Raw genomic sequence first — 20,761 nt, 5'->3', positions numbered from 1 at the left:
CACAGCCACAGCTTGGAAACAATTATCCCACTCATTCCATTCCTTCAAAAGGAATTTTTGTGGTGGACTCAAGCTTGCCAAAGAAAAACAGGTCTTCCTTTCTGTGTACCTCAAGCAACTCAAATCATCACAACAGACGCCTCAGACTACGCCTGGGGAGCACACATGACAGATCAGTGCATTCAGGGAAAATGGACCCGAAAAGAGAAGCACCTTCACATCAACCAAAAGGAAATGCTAGCCGTGCAAAAGGCTATTATGACCTTCAAAGACCTATTGCATCCAGGCCAGCAATTGATAAGGACAGACACCTCAGTGATGTGGCACATAAACAAACAGGGGGGAACTCATTCATACCCCCTGTGCAGGCAAGCCATGACCCTATGGAACACAGCACTGGAATTGCAAATTCAACTGCAGGCACAATTCCTGCCAGGGAAGGAAAACACACTGGCAGACAACCTAAGCAGAAATTTGACAGATCCACACGAATGGAAGTTGCATCCTCAACTTTTCCCAAAGATAACTCAGGCATGGGGGCAGCCAGACATAGATCTCTTTGCTACCCACAGAAATTGCCAGTTGAAAAAATTTTGTTCAAGGACCTATCATCCACAGGCCAGGAAAGTGGACGCACTTTCCTTCAATTGGGCAACATCGACAGTCTATGCCTTTCTGCCTCTTCCTCTGCTGCCCAAAGTTCTATTAAAAGCCAGAGCAGAGAGGCCGAAAATGATTCTCATCGCTCCAGACTGGCCAAGACAACACTGGTACCCGCTCCTGAGAAGCCTGACACATTCCCCACCATGGATCCTACCTCTAGTCCCTCTTCTGTTGTCCCAGCACAACTACAAAACCCTTCACAGCCATCTCAAAACTCTAAATCTAGCTGCATGGAGAATTCCTTCATTTCCCAACAGTTTCTCCTCTCCAAGGAGGTGCAGGATGTCATCTTGGAGGCCAGAAGACCTTCTACGAGAAAGGCTTACTCCGCCAAATGGAAACGATTTTGTGCCTGGAACCAAGAAAAGGGACAGAATCCTTGGGTAATAAATATACCTCAAATTTTACAGTACCTAGCTGAGATGTTAAACAATGGACTTTCCTTCTCCTCCATCAAAATCCACGCTTCAGCCATTTCTGCACAATACAATACAGATCCACCATTATTCTCACCCTCTCAAGGCAGTTCCTCAGAGGGGCAAAGAATTTAAAACCCCCAAGGAAGCCACCAGTCCCTGCTTGGGACCTCAACTACGTATTGGAAAAGCTGACCCTTCCTCCCTTCGAGCCAGCTTCTTCAACAGTTACAGTACTTGTCATGGAAAACAGCCTTTCTTCTGACTATCACCTCAGCATGCAGGGTTTCGGAGCTACAGGCCCTCATGGCTGTGCAACCATTCATCATTTTCCATCAGGACAGAGTTTCCTTACGAACCAATCCTACCTTTATGCCAAAGGTAGTATCCAGTGTAGCTTTGAATCAGACTATCCACTTACCTACCTTTTATCCTAATCCACAAAACAAAGGGGAAAGACTACTACATTCCTTGGACATTCACAGACAACTTCGTTACTACTTGGACAGAACAAAGCCATTCAGGAAATCTGAGCAACTCTTTGTGTCCTATGCTGTAGGTGCTCAGGGAAAGGCTATTTCCAAACAGACAATTTCAAAATGGATAGCCGACTGCATACGCTTTTGTTACTCATTTCATGGAAAAACTGTGCCTGCATGCATCAGATCCCACTCCACCAGAGCCACAGCTACCTCTGCAGCCTTCCTCAGGGGGGTCCCTACCAAGGACATTTTGGAGGCAGCCACCTGGAGTTCAGTGCACACTTTCTCCAAGCACCATCACCTCCCACTATACTCAAAATCTAGAGCGGGCTTTGCCACAGCAGTCCTGCAGGGCATCCTAACCCCTCCTAGTTCCACTTAGTGCCTACCACCCTTACTAAGCTTTGGGATTCTACCCATCTGTAATGACTGCAGCTGTATGCACGATGAACATAGTACAGTTTTGTACCTACCATAAATGTAGATGTTCGAGTGCTCATACAGCTGCAGTCCAGGTTTCCCTCCCTCCATCCCCTCTTAGGACAGGCCTTATGACAAACACTTTTCATTATGGTGTATTTGCTTGCAACTACTGTTTTTGATTTATCAACATTGCATCTTTGCATAACATTGTTTGCCTTCCTTCTGGGGGCACCTGACATCTGGGGCAAGAAAAACTGAAGAAAATGGCGTCTGCTGCCTCTTTTATACCCCTGCCGCGCTGATGTCCGGGAAGAAGCGACGACAACCGACGCCGGACCTAGACTTTGGAATTCGGCCGCCCAAGGACCCGCCTGATGGCAGGATAACCCATCTGTTATGACTGCAGCTGTATGAGCACTTTAACATCTACATTTATGGTAGGTACAAAACTGTACTTTCATAGCCCTTCCTAAAGAATATGTATGAGGGAAGGCTAAAAGGAAGGGAAGAGACAAGGTGATATGGTATTAATTTACTAGTACATCCTTAAAGTTCATAAGGTGGGGAGGGTGGCAGTTTTTCTAGAAAAAAAGCCAAGGGGACCATAGTCTGTCACTGCCAGCCCAGCTGTCTGGAATTTTGTAAATAATTATTTGTCATTTGTGAATATTGATATGATTTATACAGAGCTGTATGTTATGTACTGAGCTTCAGGAATGTAACCACAACATACTCTGCTGGAACATAGAATGTTAACTTACAAAACCACAAGAAAATAAGTTGAAATTAAGTGCTTTATGATGTGCTATAAAAGTTAGTTTCAATGCAGCAAGAAGACAGGATATCTAGAGCCAGACGTTTTTCTCTTATCTTGGAGAGAAATATTTACTATGTTTAAAATGTAAACACGTTTTATTGCTTTATGACTTCCTAGCAGCTGCACATCTGAGATATATTTATTTTAACACAGAGATGTTAGTTTCTGGTTTAGCTTTGGAACTGAAGTCAGTGACAGAATGTGATGTCATCCAAGCCAGCCCAGCAGAAATATGTGATATTGATTTAAGAACTCTCATTCATTTTGTACTTTATCTTTGACCTGGAAACATCCATCATCTGCGCTTGCCTTGGTAATAGTAAGTAACCAGGGTACAGTAATTTCTTTTAGATATAGATAGGAATACTATAAGATTAGTTTAGATGTTTTCTGAATTTATTTCAGACTGTCCTGCAATGTTAGTATTTCCTGTGATTTTGAACTCTGTAGTTACTGTGTTGATTGTCTTGTTCTTTTATTATTTATTATTAAATATATTTAAGCCCATCTTTCTGGCTCATGCATGTGAGACATATTTAAGCTCTTAAGAGTACTTGCATATGTATTTGGTGACACTATACAGGCCACTCCTAAATAGCCTTGCAAGTTTGGTCAGATTTACCATTTGGATAATAGTAACATTTGGTAAGGCCTTAGAGTAGCTGATAGAGTTGGTTGGTGGCAGTGATAACTACCTTATAGTTTGGGCAGAAGGTGGCGTAGCTAGTAAACCTGTGCTAGCCTTTCGCAGGTGTGTGTGTCTGTGTGTTAATTCCCAAAGTGTGTCAGCTACCTGGGCAGGGACACGAAGCACTGGTTGGACAGAGAGGGTGCTGGAGGATGTTCTTCGTGTTTCACCATTGCAGTCATAACATTTGGGTAATCTGCTGGCAGGTTGCCCTCAGTCGGCCTGAATTCCAAAGTCTTGGGTCCTGCGTCAGTTGCTGTCTCCTCTTCCATGACGTCAGGTCGTCAGGGGTATAAAACAGGCAGCCGACGCCATTTTCTTTAGTTTTTCTTGCCACGCGGTGCCCGAAGCAGAAGCAGTTCGCAAGTGCTGGTCGGCCGACTCCTGAAATTTTCAAATTCGAGTTTCAGAACCGAAGTCTTCACTAAAGCTAAGTACCCTGTTGGGGAAACTTTTTCTTGCTCCATACCGATGTCAGTAAAAGTTAATAATTGCATTACTTGTGGGAAGCAAATACCTCGTAAGGATTTCCATTTATACTGTATTCCTTGCCTAGGCCCTGATCATAACGTGCCTAGCTGTCGGTTTTGTGCTAGATTTAACGAATGCACTATTAAGCGTCGGTATATCTTTGCTTCAGAATATTTTGGAAACAGATTTAACTATCCTTAAATGTCATCGGGTAACAATCCGACTACCGGAGTTCACAAAAAATGCAGAGAAAAGGACAGAGACAGACTCTCGAGGTCCAAAACCGATGACGAAGTTTCTCCTAAGCCATTCGCCGGTTTGCCAGTACTCAGTGAGGCGCTTTCGTAGCCCCCTGATACCCGCTACTTTTGAGTCGCAGGCCTCTACCGAGACCCATGTGGAGTCTGGCACGCCGCTAGATTCTCACAGTATTGTACCCGCGGATGTCTCTCCCTCGGATGGGTCCGGAGCCGTTGAGCAGGCACTGGCTTCTGAGGGTGTATTCGGGCCACAGAATTTTTATATAAAACTGGCGCCAGCTTCAAAATCAATGACAAAAGCAGCTTCTAAAGCTAAAAAAACTACGCTTGAGCCACATGCACAGGCCTCTATGCCCAAAAAGCAGATGATCAAAATGGCTGAAGACCTTATTACCTTGATCAGGGGTACCCATCCCCCTCCAGATGAGGCCTAGGCAAGACACTGATTATGAATCTTCAGATCAGGTTTCTATTTCTTCTGATTCCTCTTCTGATCAGGAATTTTCTATACCACCCTATGAGGATTCTGATGCAGAGGAATCTATTCCATCTGCATCTCCTCCTGAAGATTATTCCTTTGGAGAAACCTTGCATACTTTGAGGGAGCATTTTCACTGGGAGAGTCAAGATTTCTCAGAATCAAAAAAGAGGCTTAGGGATTTCCTTCTTCTCCCTCAGCATAGGCTTTTAGCCATACCTCCTGTTTTAGACATTGTGGATGATGTGTTTTCAGTGTCAAGCTTGACTCCAGACTCCTTACTCTCCAGCTCCTAGCAAGCCAGACAGATATTACAGGGTTCCTGACTCTCACAAATTTTTATTTAGAAACCTTGCTGCTGACCCTGAAACTATTTCAGAGGGTCCAAAAGGTGTTAAGGCCTCAACAGCAAAAAATCCTACCCCCTCTGACAGAAATTCCAGGGCACTGGATAGATGGAGAAAGAAGGTTTATACATCTGCAACCTTGGCAATTAGGGCCTTAAACTGCCAGTTTCATATGCTCAAGTATCAACAACATGTTATGGGATTGCGGAAACAGAAAATGATGATGATTTCTGAATGTGCAGAAAATAAAGAATTGCAGGAATTATTGCATGCAGCAGAACAAGTTGGAAAGCATACTTTGCAATGTGGTTTTGATTCCTTAGAGGCCTCCTGCAGGGCCGCAGTTACTGGATCTGTGATTAGGAGGCATGCCTGGCTAAAAGAGCAAAATTTGCCTGATCATGTTAAAGCTAAATTGCTGGATGCACCTTTACAGCATGATACTCTGTTTGGTATTGAGGCAGAAGAGGTTTTAAAGAAAGTGGAAGACAAAGCTAAGTCTATGCAAACTGTAAAAGACTTCTTACAAGTGCAGCCACCAAGATACAGTAGACACTGGCCTACAAAAAATTGGTCCTTTCCTGTGTTCGACAGAGCTCCACGGGGCAAATCCAGGCGCCCTAAAGGTTCTAGATACCAGTCCCAGGATTCTTACAGGTCAAAACAATGGGGTGCTTCTACCTCCAAATCTGGAGGAAATAAAGCACAACCCTACAGTAAACAGTCTCAGTGACTTCCCTCTGCCATCACCAAGCACTTATCTTTTGGCAGCACCCTTAAGGGGAAAATTAGCACTTTATGCTCAAAATTGGCAGTTAATAACCCAGGACAAGTGGGTGTTAAACATAGTACCGATTCCACTTCCACACTGCCAATTGCAAACGGTTGGCCAGATCTGCCAAAACATCAATGGGCAAAGGCACAGAAACAAGTTACGTCCCTCATGGATATGGGGGCTATTCAGCAAATACCAGAACAGGAAAAATGACAAGGGTTTTATTCAAGACTGTTCTTGGTACCCAGAAAAGACAAGGCCTGGCGCCCAATACTGGATTTATCAATTTTGAATACATTCCTGAACATTCCAAAATTCAAAATGCTAACTTTGCAGCAGCTTTTGCCCATGCTGGGCAAGAACGCTTGGCAGGTGACATTAGACTTGAGGCATACCTGCATATCCCAATAAGGGAGTCGTGCAGAAGATACCTCTGTTTCAAGGCTGGCTTTATGCATTACCAATTCTCTGCACTGCCCTTTGGCTTATCTACTCCGCCCAGGGTCTTTACGAAGTGCCTGGCACCAGTAATTGCATTTTGCAGACAAAGAAGTATACAAATCTGTCCTTACTTGGATGACTGTCTCATTCAAACAGAGAACAAGGACATTCTTCATCATCTGGCGTTTGTGAAAAGGCTTCTAACATGCCTAGGGAACACAATAAACGAAAAGAAATCACAACTGGTACCCTCTCAAAAGATAACATTCCTGGGTGCAAGCTTGAATACAACTGCCCAGATGGCTTTCCTCACGCCAGAAAAACAAAGGCAACTGACTACTTACTTCAAACAGATGGCAACAAAAACCCAGTTATCTGCAAGACCAACTCTGCAGGCTTTGGGGTTCATGGCATCCTGCATTGTACTGATTCCATATGCAAGACTGCATATGAGGAAACTACAGTGGTACCTTAAAAGTTTATAGGTTCATAGGTTAGTACTAAGCTAACTGCCCTTGTGAGCCATTTTCAGCCTAGCCAATTATCCCTTGAGACTCAAACCCTGCACCTTGTGTTTGTAAGGCAAACACCTTAACCAATAGGCCACCCTCCCAACCCCTGTCAATATTGGAGTCAATATTGTCACAGTCTGGAAACTGATTCCTCTCATTCCCTGCCTACAACAGGAGTTTCTTTGGTGGGCAAAGGCATGTCACCAAAACGTGTGACGAGCTTTCACTCTACCCCCTGCCAGCCAAACCTTAACAGATGCATCAGACTATGCATGGGGGACCCACCTGGTGGGAAGATGCATTCAGGGCATATGGACCCCAAAACAAATGCATCTGCATATCAACCAAAAAGAGATGTTAGCTGTTCAAAATGCCCTGACAGCCTTCAAGGACTTACTTCATCCAGGACAACTACTGATAAAGATGGACAACACCATGGTTATGTGGTACATAAACAAGCAGGGGGGAACGCACTCATACCCCCTTTGTAGACTAGCCATGGCATTGTGGGACACAGCCTTGACTTACCAAGTATGTCTTAAAGCTCAATTCCTGCCAGGAAAGCAAAATACTCTGGCAGACGACTTAAGCAGAAACCTTATGGGCCCTCACGAGTGGAAACTAGATCCACAAGTCGTCAGCATGATAACAAAGAAATGTGGGAGCCCGGACATAGACCTGTTTGTCTCTCCTCGGAATTATCAACTGGACAAATTCTGCACAAGAACTTATCACAGACAAGCATGGAAAGTGGATGCCCCATCATTCAGTTGGAAAAACCTATCAGTTTACGCCCTTCCTCCTCTGCCTCTTCTTCCCAAGGTCCTACTAAAGGTCAGACAAGAAAAAAACAAAGATGATACTGATTGCCCTGGACTGGCCCCACCAACACTGGTACCCAATCCTAAGGAATATGTCTCCATTCCCAGCTTGGTACTTGCCTCAGATACCTCACTTACTGTCTCAGCAAAACAATCCGCTCCAAACACTGAACCTGGCACCATGGCTGATCATGTAGTTATTCAAACACCACCTCTCAGTAAATCTGTGATGGATGTCATTTTGAAAGCCAGAAGGTCTAGTACTAGAAAATCTTATGCTGATAAATGGAAGAGATTCTCTGCTTGGAACCAAGCACAAGGAACTGACGCAGCAGAGCCAAATATTCCTCGGATTTTACAATGCTTGACTGAGATGCTTGACAAAGGCTTATCTTTTTCATCAGTAAATATCCATGCCTCTGCCATCTCGGCTCATTACAACACAGAGCCCACCAGTCTTTTCTCATCCCTTTGCTAAAGCAGCATCTTAGAGGGGCCAAAAATTTAAGGCCTCCCAGAAGATCACCAATTCATGCATGGGACCTCAATTGTGTGTTGGAAAAGCTCACCCTGCCTCCATTTGAACCAGCTGCTACTGCAGAACTTAAGTTCTTATCATGGAAAACAGCTTTGTTCCTGGCAATTACTTCAGCAAGAAAGGTTTCATAGCTACAGGCCCTCGTGGCTGTGGAGCCTTTTATCATATTTTACCCAGACAGGGTGTCCCTCAGGACCAATCCTTCCTTTATGCCTAAGGTGGTTTCCAGTGTGGCTCTTAACCAAACTATTCATCTGCCAACTTTTTATCCAAATCCGCATAACAAGGGGGAGCAGATTCTGCATTCCTTGGACATGCACAGAAAACTAAGATTCTACTTGAGCAGGACTAAAGCTCTAAGAAAAACTGAGCAGCTACTAGTGGCATTTGCTGCAGGATCAGAGGGAAAGGCTATTTCAAAGCAGACTATTTCAAAGTGGATAAGCCACTGCATTCGTTTCTGCTACTTACACCATGGTAAACCGGTGCCCAAGGGCATTGGGTCTCATTCCATCAGGGCTGCAGCTACATCAGCAGCTTTTCTCAGAGGGGTACCAACCAAAGAAATTCTAGAGGCTGCTACTTGGAGTTCTGTTCACACTTTTACAAAGCATTATCATTTGCGCCTCTAAGTCCAGGGCAGGTTTTGCCACTGCAGTTCTGCAGGGCCTTATAGCCGCCCCTAATGCTGTTTAGCTCCAGTTTCCCATCCATAGCTTTGGGATTCTACCCAGATGTAATGACTGCAACAGCGAAACACAAAGAACATAGTACAGTTGTGTACACTTACCATAAATGTAGATGTTGGTGTATTCACTGTTGCATCTGGGTTACCCGCCCACCATCCCCCTTTTAATCTGGAGTTTCTCTTTCCTTCACTATTTTCTACAGCCTTTGTGGTGCATTTGCTTGTAGATGAAGGTAAAGTTTGTGTTGTTGCATGTATATATAGTTTATATATATTTTTGCTACCCATTTGGGGGACACCTGACATCTGGGTCAAGAAAATCTAAAGAAAATGGCGTCTGCTGCCTGTTTTATACCCCTGACGACCTGACGTCATGGAAGAGGAGACAGCAAGTGACGCAGGACCCAAGACTTTGGAATTCAGGCTGACTGAGGGCAACCTGCCAGCAGATTACCCAAATGTAATGACTGCAACAGTGAATACACTCTAACATCCACATTTATGTTAAGTGCACACAACTGTACTTTTTAGCTTGACCACTCGGCTGAGATCTTAGCCCTATAGCTGTGCCAGTGGGGAGTCTTGCTGGGGATCTGTAGAAAGAGGGAGAAACCAGCCCTAGACTGACTGTGATCGATGTCCTCTTATGGGAAATTTGTACTTTACTGTGTGTGTACTTGTAATCCTCCCATTGTGTACATCCCTCACTGTTGCCAGTGGTGAGGATTGAGGCTCCTTGCTTACTGGGCTAGTACAGGGGCATCACACACAGTATAAGAAAGAGTGATGTCATCTGGGAAAACAGTAAGCGTTGTTGTAGAAAAGAGACATTGGGTATTGCTGCTGTGATAGTATAAGACATCATTCATTAGGTGGAGGGGAAGTTATTAACAGAAATTGATAATGACTCCTGCAGGATAGATTGATGTTGACAGTAGCAGTTTATGAAACAAGTGCAGCTGGGTGTAAAGTGGAATTCTTAGCATTTGCAGTTCTGTGCTTATAACACTTATCATGAGTAACAAAACCTCTGCAGGAGTTTAGGGGACTTTGCTGTGCCCAAAGTTTGAGATGAGCAAGAAGGAAGATGGTTTGGAAAAGGGCAAAGAAAAGGCAGGAGGAACCAAAAAGAAGAAAGAAGCATGGGTCCAGTAGGCCTGTGCAGCCTGTCTGGACAGCCAGTCTTCCGGGCAGAGAGAGGAGGACAGGGACGCCGCTCCCCAGGCAGAGGGGGCTCCCCAGGAACTCTCCAGAGAAGAATCCTCTGACGCCCTCGCCAGAAAACCCTGCCCGCTGCCGCGCTCCACTCTGGAGGCAGTCGGACGCTGGAGCACCTATCGGCATGGCACCACCGCTTTACCTTTTCCGCAACATAGCATATTCCATTCCGGTCGGGTCACACGACAAGTCAGTCGCAGTCGTCTCACCCCTCACCAGTACGAGGTGGTCTCTCTCAAGTAGGAACGATATTCGCATCGGGTGGGGAACTCATCCATCCCTTATCTCCTCCTTCCCCCCAACCAACCTGAAGTTGATGGCTATTGCTCCAGTTCCACTCTTTGATCAGACTCCCGTATTTCGCCCCCTTAAGGCTGCATCCTGAACCATCCACTAGGCAACAAGTGGAAAGAAAACGGTTTTCAGGCTGAGCGGCAAGGCGGCTCTAAAACCCTTCCCCCTTCCCTTTGGTTGCTGTTTTTTAACCATTTTTTTTTAACGATGGTGCCAGCAGTTCCACGGTCAAAGACAACTCCTATGCAATTTCACATAAAGGTACTTTTCTTCTCAGGCCCCTGTAAACAAGTGTCTCCCTGGACCCTTCTAGTTCTCCGCTTCTTGACCACCCCCTTCAACCAAACGTACACGTCTATGAATTCTTCTGTCGCTCTTCAGACTGCCCTCTTATTAGCCACATTTCTCGCCAAGAGAGTTTCACAGCTCCAAGCATTATCAGCTAAACCTCCTTCTTCTGTCTTTCATCATCCGCAGAAAGCCATCTCAGACCAACCCGCCTTCTTCCTAAAGTAGCTTCTGAAGCAAACATTAATCAATCCATTAACCTCCTTTTTTTTTCCTAAATATGAAAACAAAGGTGAATACAAGCTTCACTCATTAGATGTTCACATTTCCTTTGCTAAATTTAATTTAGGCAAGCCAATTCTAAAAGTCTCACTATCCGCTGGATTATTGGCTTATCAAGCTTCAGGAAGGCATGCACGGAGGGTGTACATGCCCTGGCCGTCCCGTCGGTCCTCCGCAGCTTTTAAAAGGCCAGGATTTCCAGATGATATTTGTGCAGCGCATAGGGGGTAGAGCATCCTGGGTTGGGTGCTCCGGAATATCCTTCCATGATGGCCGCCCAAGATTTTTATGACACATGGATGCCTGCCTTAGATGAAAGATAACCATTTCAAATACTAGATTTTCTAAATGTTGCAACCAGGCAGTGTGTGGAGCTTTTCTTTTGACATTTTTTCCTATCCGTTCCTTCATTAGGCTCATTTCTGTTCCATGGAGATCAGGAGTCCAGTGATGGTGAGCATCCACTTTTGGAGTACCCCTGGTTTCATGGCACCCTTTCCAGACTAAAGGCTGCTCAGCTTGTGCTAGCAGGAGGACCTGGTAGCCATGGGGTTTTCCTTGTGCGGCAGAGTGAGACAAGAAGAGGGGAATACGTTCTGACCTTCAACTTCCAAGGAAAAGCAAAGGTGAGAAAATATAATCATGTCAAGATGTGTCCTAGGGTCTTTAGGGTGAGTGGCTCTTGAGGGGTTGTATCACATGTTTCATGTTTGTCAGAGTGAAAGTCCTATCGTACAACTCATCATCTGCATGGCTGTTCCATTTGCTTTGAAAGATTACAATGAAGGTGCAGTAATATTCGAAAATGTAAAGACTTGGTGATGCTTGTTTTGCAGCCTGTCTTTTAATTTTCTTTTGCATCTTTTATGCCGTGCGCATAGATACTATTGCTTCTGCAATAATACCTTTAGTTTTTTTCTTTAATTGTGGTTTACCTTGAATTTGGGACGGGGGAAAAAAAGCTCTTATTTGCACCTTCTAAGTTACTTCTGTTCATGTATACAGTTGTCACTGTATTTAGCAGCCACCCCTGGCAGATAACTTTTTCCTGCAAGTTGATAGATGTCTTTATCCTGATTACCGAGCTTATTTCTTGAAAGTGGACCTGTGTCTTAAATGGAGTATGTCTTTAGGTGTGTGTAGTCTTTCTATCATACAGGCCTGATCTCACTCAGAACATTCTTAGATAGACAGTCTGTGAATCTAAGCTGTACAGACCTGGTATTGCATAAACAGATTTCCTGCAGAATGAAGCGTCTGTGTGCACTAAATGATGGCAGAGTTATTATTACTTCAGAAATTTGTGTGTTGTTTCTCTTCACATTGTTGTCACACTTAGAGGAACTGAAGTTCAGTGCATGTCCTTCAAGGATGCATCTGCAGTCATAACAAATGGGTTGTCCTGTCGTCAGGCAGCCCTTCAGTCGGCCGGATTCCAAAGTCCAGGTCTGGCCTCGGCTGATGTCGCACTTCACCCGACGTCATCTCTGCTGGTCTTTGGGTATAAAGGCATCAGCCGACACCATTTTCCTCAGTCTTTCTTGCCGTGGCGCAAGCAGAAGCTGTTCGCAAGTGCCGGTCGGTCAGATCCAGAGATTACTACTACCGAATACTACTCAAGACTTCTATAAAGCTAAGTACCCGTTGGGGACTCTTTCTTGCCTCAGCCGATGTCAGAAAAAGTGAATAACTGTTTAACTTGTGGGAAACAAATACCTCATAAAGATTTCCACTCTTACTGCTTACCTTGTTTAGGCCCAGACCACGACGTAGCAGCTTGTTCAGCCTGTGCTTCATTCAACCGACGAACGCTTAGGCGCCGGTCGGAGTTTGCTGAACAGTTTTTCGCTCAGATTTTGCGTACATTATGCCGCCGGATCCTCCGACTACTCAAATTGTTAAAAACGCAAAGAAAGACCGACACTCGCGGTCCGCGGTTTCGCGAAACCATGGTTAAGCAAACATGAGTGTCTCGGTTTCGGCGAAACCGAGCAAACTGATCAAAGCAGCTGAATCAATGATTACTACTGAGGCCCTTCTACCCTAGTTGAATCGGCCTCAGAAATTTTACCTACTGTGGTTTCTCAGTGAATTATCGGACACCATCCCTTTGGATGTCTCTACCCCAGCACGTGGTGCTGCTAGGCCTCCTGCAGCCATGTCTATTAAGGCCTTTGCCAGGGCTAAAGCAGCCAAAACTGCTAAGTCTGTGCCTGTTAAGCCCCTCTCACAGGCCCAGTTCCAGTTCCCAAATGCTTACTCTGGCAGAAGATCTCATCTCTTTAATAAGGGGATCCCAATCTCACCCAGACAGGGCCTCTCAGCCCCAGAAAAGAGACCTAGAGCAGAGCCCCTGAGCCAGTGTCCTCAGATGACTCTTCTGATGATACAGATATTTCAGACCATCCAGAGGCTCCTTTTCCAATTATGAAGATTCAGATGCTGAAGAATCCATTCCAGCTGCCCTCCACCAGAAGAATTTTCCTTTGGGGAAACCTTACATGCCATGAGAGAACAATTCCAATGGCAGGGACAAGATTTCTCAGATTCTAGAAAAAGACTTAGGACCTTTTACACTTCCACAACATAGGCCTTTAGCTATACCTCCTGTTCTTCCTGTTGTGGATGATGCATTCAATGATGCTTGCACTGCTCCTGACACTTTACCTCCTGCCCCTGCTAAGCCCGATAGCTTTTACAGGGTCCCGGACACTCATCACCACTTATACAAGGCTCCTTTTGCAGATCCAGAGACTATCTCCCAGGGGCCTAAGGCAGTAGCTTCAACCTCAGCGAAAAACCCTCTTCCTTCTGAAAGGGAATCCAGGTCCTTAGACAGATGGGGTAAAAGTATACACCTCTGCTACTCTCTCAGCTAGAGCTTTGAACTGTCAGTTTCATATGATCCAATACCAAGAGTTTATGCTTGATCAATTAACTAAGAAACTGTCCTCTGATGATACCTTAGATAAGAAATATGTTCTAGAAATGGTGAATAACATTCAACAGGTTAGTAACCATTCTTTAAAATGTGGCTATGATGCACTGGAGGCTTCATTTAGATCAGCCATGACTGGCACAGTTATAAGAAGGCATGCATGGTTGAAAGAACAGGTCTTGCGGATCATGTTAAAGCAAAGCTAGTCGATGCGCCTATGGATGAGGTCAGTCTATTAGGTTCTCCTGCGCAACAGGTAATGAAGAAAATGGAAGAAAAGGCAAAATCTGTACAAACAGTTAAAGATTTCTTACAGGTTCAGCCCCAAGGTTTAGCAGGAACTGGCCTTCCAAAATTGGTCCTTTCCAGACTCCTCTAAAACTCAGAGAGGCAGGAATAGGCGTTCCAGAGGCAGAAATCAATCCAGAGGAGGTGCCTACAGGGGCGCCAGTGGCAAGGTAATAACCAGCGAGGCACAGATACAGCCACTACCACTGCAACAGGACAATCACAGTGACTTGTTTCTGACTCCGCCTACCAGGGAACAAATAGCAGCACCCTTAGGCGGAAAGTTAGCCTTATTTTCAAAAACTGGCACTATATCACAAGAGACAAGTGGATTTTGCAGACTATAGACCAAGGCTACAGGTTCCATTTCCACACTTTACCAGTAAAGAGGAATGCCAAACCTACCACCAAATCAAAAGACAGAAGCTCAAAACAAATAGCTCAATTAACAAAGATGAGAGCTGTGGAAAGGGTACCACCTACAGAACAGGGCAAAGGATTCTACTCCAGACTCTTCCTAGTACCAAGAAAGGAAAAGTTGGAGACCTATTCTCGACCTGTCCGCTTTAAACACATTCATCATTAATTCAAAATGCTGACCCTACAGCAACTTCTTCCCATGCTGGGCAAGGAGTATTGGCTGGTAACTCTAGATCTCAAGGAGGCATACCTGCACGTCCCCATTCGACCAAATTGCAGAAGATACCTCAGATTTCTTGCAGGATCAGAGCATTATCAATTCTCAGCATTGCCCTTTGGCTTATCTACTGCCCAGAGTGTTCACGAAATGCCTGGCATCAGTAATTGCTCACTGCAGACTTCAGGGAATCCAAATTTATCCATACCTGGACGACTGCCTGATACAAGCGGACAACAAAAGCAAGCTGACACAAGACTTACAAAGAGTCATTTGCTTACTACAAGCCCTGGGATACACAGTCAACTTAAAAAAGTCAAGACTGATACCATCCCAAACAAGAACATTCTTGGGTGCAGAATTGGACACAGTAAAACAGATGGCATTCCTAACTGCAGAAAAACAAGAACAACTTCATCTTTACTTCTTGGCATTAACAAAGCAGAACAAACTAACAGCAAGGAAAGTACTGCAGGCCTTGGGCTTCATGGCATCCTGCATAATCCTGGTTCCCCATGCCAGACTGCATATGAGAAAGCTACAGTGGTATCTGAAGAATTTATGGTCTCAACACAGACACAGCTTAGAAACCGAACTACCACTAATCCCATGCCTGAAACAAGAGTTCCTATGGTGGGCTCAGGCATGCCAGTCAAACCTAGGTTTGTCCTTCCACAGCATTCAACCAAGCCAGACCATCACAACGGACGCCTCAGACCTCGGTTGGGGGGCCCACATGCTGGACAAGTGCATTCAAGGCTTATGGACTCCAGATAGCTGCACCTGCACATAAATCAAAAAGAAATGCTGGCAGTAAAACTAGCAATCCAGAATTTCAGACCATTCCTCAAAGAAGGCCAATTGATGATAAGGACAGACAACACCACAGTCATGTGGTACATCAACAAACAGGGAGGCACTCATTCATACCCCTATGCCGAATGGCTCTGGACCTATGGAATATGGCTCTGACTTACAACATTCAGTTACAGGCAATATTTGTACCGGGAAAAGAAAACATCCTAGCAGACATGTTAAGCAGAACTACCTCGGATGCTCACGAATGGATGCTACACCCGGACATCTTCAAGGCCATCACAAAGAAATGGGGAATGCCACAGATAGACCTATTCGCATCCCACTCAATCACCAGCTCAAGAAATTCTGCACAAGGACATACCACCCACTTGCTTGGAAGGTGGACTCTCTATCCTTCAGTTGGAAAGGCCTGACAGCATATGCATTTCCACCTCTTCCTTTGATGCACAAGGTACTACTGAAAATCAAAGAGGAACGTCCAAGGATAATTCTGATAGCTCCAAATTGGCCAAGACAACATTGGTATCCATTACTGAGGAGCATGTCTCGGGAAGCGTGGACACTACCCTGATTCCTTTGATGTTAACTCAGAACGACTACAACATACTGCATCCAAACCTGAAAACTCTGCAACTGACTGCCTGGAACATTACATAAGAGCAACTAATCCAGATTTATCCCAAAGGGTTAAAGACATTATCCTTGAGGCCCGCAGACCTTCAACAAGAAGGAACTATGCAGGAAAATGGAAAAGGTTTGTCATTTGGAGTACTGAAAGAGGGAAAGATGTGTCAAAGGTAGATATTGCCAACATCCTGGAGTATTTGGCAGAGCTTCTCCATACAGGCCTGTCCTATTCCTCCATCAAGATACATGCATCAGCTATTTCTGCAGAATACAGCTTTGATCCCCTGTCTTCTCACATCCTCTACTCAGGCAGTTTCTGAGAGGAATCAAGAATGTAAAACCTCCTAGGAAACCACCATTACCAGCATGGGACTTGAACTTTGTGCTAAAAAATTGACACTCCCTCCATTGAACCAGCAGCAACAGCAGATCTACAGCACCTATCCTGGAAAACTGCTTTCCTGCTGGCAATAACTTCAGCAAGAAGGGTTTGAACTACAGGCTTTAATGGCAGTACAACCCTTCCTAATCTTCCATCAAGATAGAGTGTCCATGAGAACTAATCCTACATTTATGCCTAAGGTGGTATCCAGAGTGTCTCTAAACCAGGCAATCCACCTACCTACCTTCTTTCCCAATCCACAGAACAGGGGGGAAAGACTGCTGCATACCTTGGATGTACATAGACAGTTGCGCTACTACCTGGACAGAACCAAGGACAATAGAAAAACTGACCAGCTTCTAGTAGCATATGCAACAGGAAGGGAAGGAAAAGCATTTTCAAAACAGACAATCTCCAAGTGGATAGGAAATTGCATAAGATTCTGTTACTCCTACCATGGAAAGCAAATTCCACAGAACATAAGGCCTCATTCTACAAGGGCTACAGCCACTACCACAGCTTTCTTACGAGTGGCTACCAAGGACATTATAGAGGCTGCTACTTGGACCTCCGTGCATACTTTTGCCAAGCATTATAACTTACCTCTATACTCTAGATCCCGAGCAGGGTTTGCCACTGCTGTTTTGCAAGGGATCCTAACTACACCATAATTTCTTCTTCCTCCTCCCCTAGTTTGGCTATGGTATTCTACCCATTTGTAAGGACTGCAGATGCATCCTTGAAGGACATAGTACAGTTTTGTACCTACCATAAATGTAGATGTCCGAACAGGATAGCATCTGCAGTCAGGATTACCCTCCTTCCCCTCTGTGGTATTCCTAGGGTATTTGCCCACCTAATAGCTAGCTGGGGGGGGAATTCTTATGGTGTATTTGTTTGTATATATGTACATACATGACTATTTTTTGTGTTTGCCTTCTACCTTTTTGGAAACATTGGCATTTATCCAAAAATTTAGCTATCCAAGAGGGCAACTGGCATCTGGGGCAAGAAACACTGAGGAAAATGGCGTCGGCTGATGCCTTTATACCCGAAGACCAGCAGTGATGACGTCGGGTGAAGTGCAACACCAGCCGAGGCCAGACCCAGACTTTGGAATCCGGCCGACCGAAGGGCTGCCTGACGACAGGACAACCCATTTGTAAGGACTGCAGATGCTATCCTGTTCGGACATCTACATTTATGGTAGGTACAAAACTGTACTTTGTCACTGTATTTAGCAGCCACCCCTGGAAGATAACTTTTTCCTGCAAGTTGATAGATGCCTTTATCCTGATTACCGAGCTTTTTTCTTGAAAGTGGATCTGTGTCTTAAATGGAGTATAAAGTAATCTGCTGCCCTGCTTGTGTCTTTGTCATAGAAGGTTCCAGCGGGCTGGAGTTAGGAAGTGACTTGCAGGTCTGTCCTTTCCATCAGCGTCGCTAACGGTTTCCTGCCAGTAGTGCACATCACCTATTAATGAATGGGTCCTGTACAGACGTATAGTCTGTTGCTGCACGTTGGAGTTATGCGAACCTTGTAGGTCTTAAAGCTTTAGTGTGTAGTCTTTCTGTCTTACAGGCCTGATCTTGCTCTCAGAACATTCTTAGATAGGACAGTCTTTTGCAGTACAGTGTGAATCTAAGCAGCTGTACAGACCTGGTATTGCATAACAAGATTTCCTGCAGAATGAAGTGTCTGTGTGCACTAAATGATGGCGCCTGCACAGGCTCTGCACTGCTTAGAGACGAATATGAGCCTTTCCATGTTAAAAAGCCAGCATTTTCAATGGTGCCAACAGAATCCTAACTGCAAACTGTTTACTTTAGAGTTATTACTTCAGAAATTTAGCCAGTGTGTTTCCTCTTCACATTGCTGTCACACTTAGAGGAACTGAAGTTCAGTGCCTCTGTACTCTGCGTCCAGGAGTCTTGGACGTTTTAAAGAAATGACTGAACATTCAGGACTCGTGCAATGTCCACACTAGTTAAGGAAGTTTTCACTAGTGAAGGTCCTTTTGCATCCCCATCGACTCCTGATAGCAGTAATCGGGAACCGTGCAAGCCCCATGTTGTTCACAGCAGTACTGTCTTGTCAGCCTACCGTGCAAGCCCCATGTTGTTCACAGCAGTACTGTCTTGTCAGCCTTAAGTGGATTCCACTGGTACTCTCATGTCATACATGCAGTGACAACAGTATGTCAGAGCCATGGAGGACACCACTGGTCAGAGACTATTGTAGCCCCCATGTTATTTTTGGGAGTTATTGGAGAACCTTGCAGATCTTGGACTGTTAACAGCTGTACTCAGGAGACGTTTGACACACTGTTGACATCCATCTTCCAGAGCCTTAGAGAATAGGTGCCATTTAAAGAGACTTACAAGCCTCCCACTAATGGCACAGTTACTGGCAGAACCGTGCAGATCTTGCACTATTAACAGCCATACTTGGCCTTTCAAGTCTTACATTGTTAGTGATATTCTGTAGCGCTGCAGACTCTCCTTGTTAGCAGAGGTACTCCGGAAACTTGAAGACATGTTGACAGCAGTACTTGGGAGCACTGTAGATGCCTCATTACTAACAGCAGTATTTGAGAACCATGCACACTTCATTAGACTCCACAGTGCTGACACTGATAGACACCAGGAGTCTTATAAACTTACAGTAGACTGCCCACACCCCATATTCCTGACAGCTGTACTCTGGAACTTTCTGAATATCTGCTAATGCTAGTGTGAAAAGAAAACTTTCTTAAGGCTAGGTTGAGTGTGTGTTTAGAATCTCCTTCCACTTCCTGCATATGGAAGTGAAAGCAACAGTAGTTTCCCTGTCCACTGCTCCCTGCAACACCTGTATAACTGCAGTATCCCTATCCACTTCTGCCTGCGACACCTGCGTAATGGAATTGTCCATGACTGCTACTACCTGGGACACCTGCATAACTGCAGTATCCATGTCCACTGCTCCCTGGGACACCTGCATAACTGCAGTATCCGTGTCCATTGCTCCCTGGGACACCTGTATAACTGCAGTATCCATGTCCACTGCTCCCTGGGACACCTGCATAACTGCAGTATCTGTCCACTGCTCCCTGGGACACCTGCATAACTGCAGTATCTGTGTCCACTGCTCCCTGGGACATCTGCATAACTGCAGTATCCGTGTCAACTGCTCCCTGGGACACCTGCATAACTGCAGTATCTGTGTCCACTGCTCCTCGAGCCACCTGCATAACTGCAGTATCTGTGTCCACTGCTCCCTGCAACACCTGCGTAACTGCAGTATCCTTATCCACTTCTGCCTGTGACACTTGTGTAATGGAAGTGTCCATGACTGCTGCTGACACCTGCATAACTTCAGGATCCATGTCCACTGCTCCCCAAGACACCTGCATAACTTCACTACCCGTGTCCACTGCTCCCCAAGACACCTGCATAACGTCACTACCCGTGTCCACTGCTCCCCAAGACACCTGCGTAACTTCACTACCCGTGTCCACTGCTCCCTGAGCCACCTGCTTAACTTCAGTATCCATGTCCACTGCTCCCTGAGACACCTGCGTAATGGAAGTATCCATGACTGCTACTACCTGTGGCACTTGCATAACTTCAGGATCCATGCACACTGCTCCACGGACACCTGCATAATTGAAGTATTTGTGTCCACTGCTCCCAGTGACACTTGCATAACAGCAATGTACATGTCTAGAGCTCCCTGTGAGATCATATTCCACCTGTCTAGCACCTTGTCATGAAGTAAGTTCCTTCTCCTTTCCTTATGAAATTTAGAAAGTCTTGTATACCAGACCTGTCTGCTGCTTCTGTTAAGTACAACACCAACCCTGTACATAAACTTTTTCTCCATTTATTTCTGTTTCAAAGAATACATAATCAAAATCTCCAGCTTTTCTTAGCACCATTAATTTTTTACCTTTTTTTTTTTTGTGATTGGCTAGCCATATAAATATTTTGATTGCCTTTTTCTGCATGTCCTTAAGCATGCCAGTGCCCTTTTTAGGCAGAACTCTTCTGGTACTGTGCATGGTAGTACCGTTGAGGCTTGATTAATACCCTTTGCACACAGCAGGAGGATGAACTCTTTTCTTTTTTACAAACACATTCCTCCGTTGCTTTCATGTTGACGGTGTGCAGAACATTTTCTTTTTTT

At 45.0% G+C, this 20,761-nt stretch overlaps 1 protein-coding gene across 2 annotated transcripts in view; it reads left to right on the top strand.

Moving 5' to 3' along the window:
• Nucleotides 1–20,761, top strand: part of SH2B1 (SH2B adaptor protein 1) — a 509,649-nt gene that overhangs the window by 237,248 nt on the left and 251,640 nt on the right. For both annotated transcript variants that reach the window (XM_044086540.1, XM_044086541.1), the window contains exon 6: nucleotides 11,317–11,528. In XM_044086540.1, coding sequence (XP_043942475.1) covers nucleotides 11,317–11,528 — 212 coding nt within the window. The remainder of the gene's footprint in view (nucleotides 1–11,316; nucleotides 11,529–20,761) is intronic.

Source organism: Protopterus annectens, chromosome 10.part0 (assembly GCF_019279795.1).
Source record: "Protopterus annectens isolate FY-2018-M chromosome 10.part0, PAN1.0, whole genome shotgun sequence".
NCBI classification, from domain to species: Eukaryota; Metazoa; Chordata; order Ceratodontiformes; family Protopteridae; genus Protopterus; species Protopterus annectens.
This window is presented reverse-complemented; position numbering and strand designations above follow the sequence as displayed.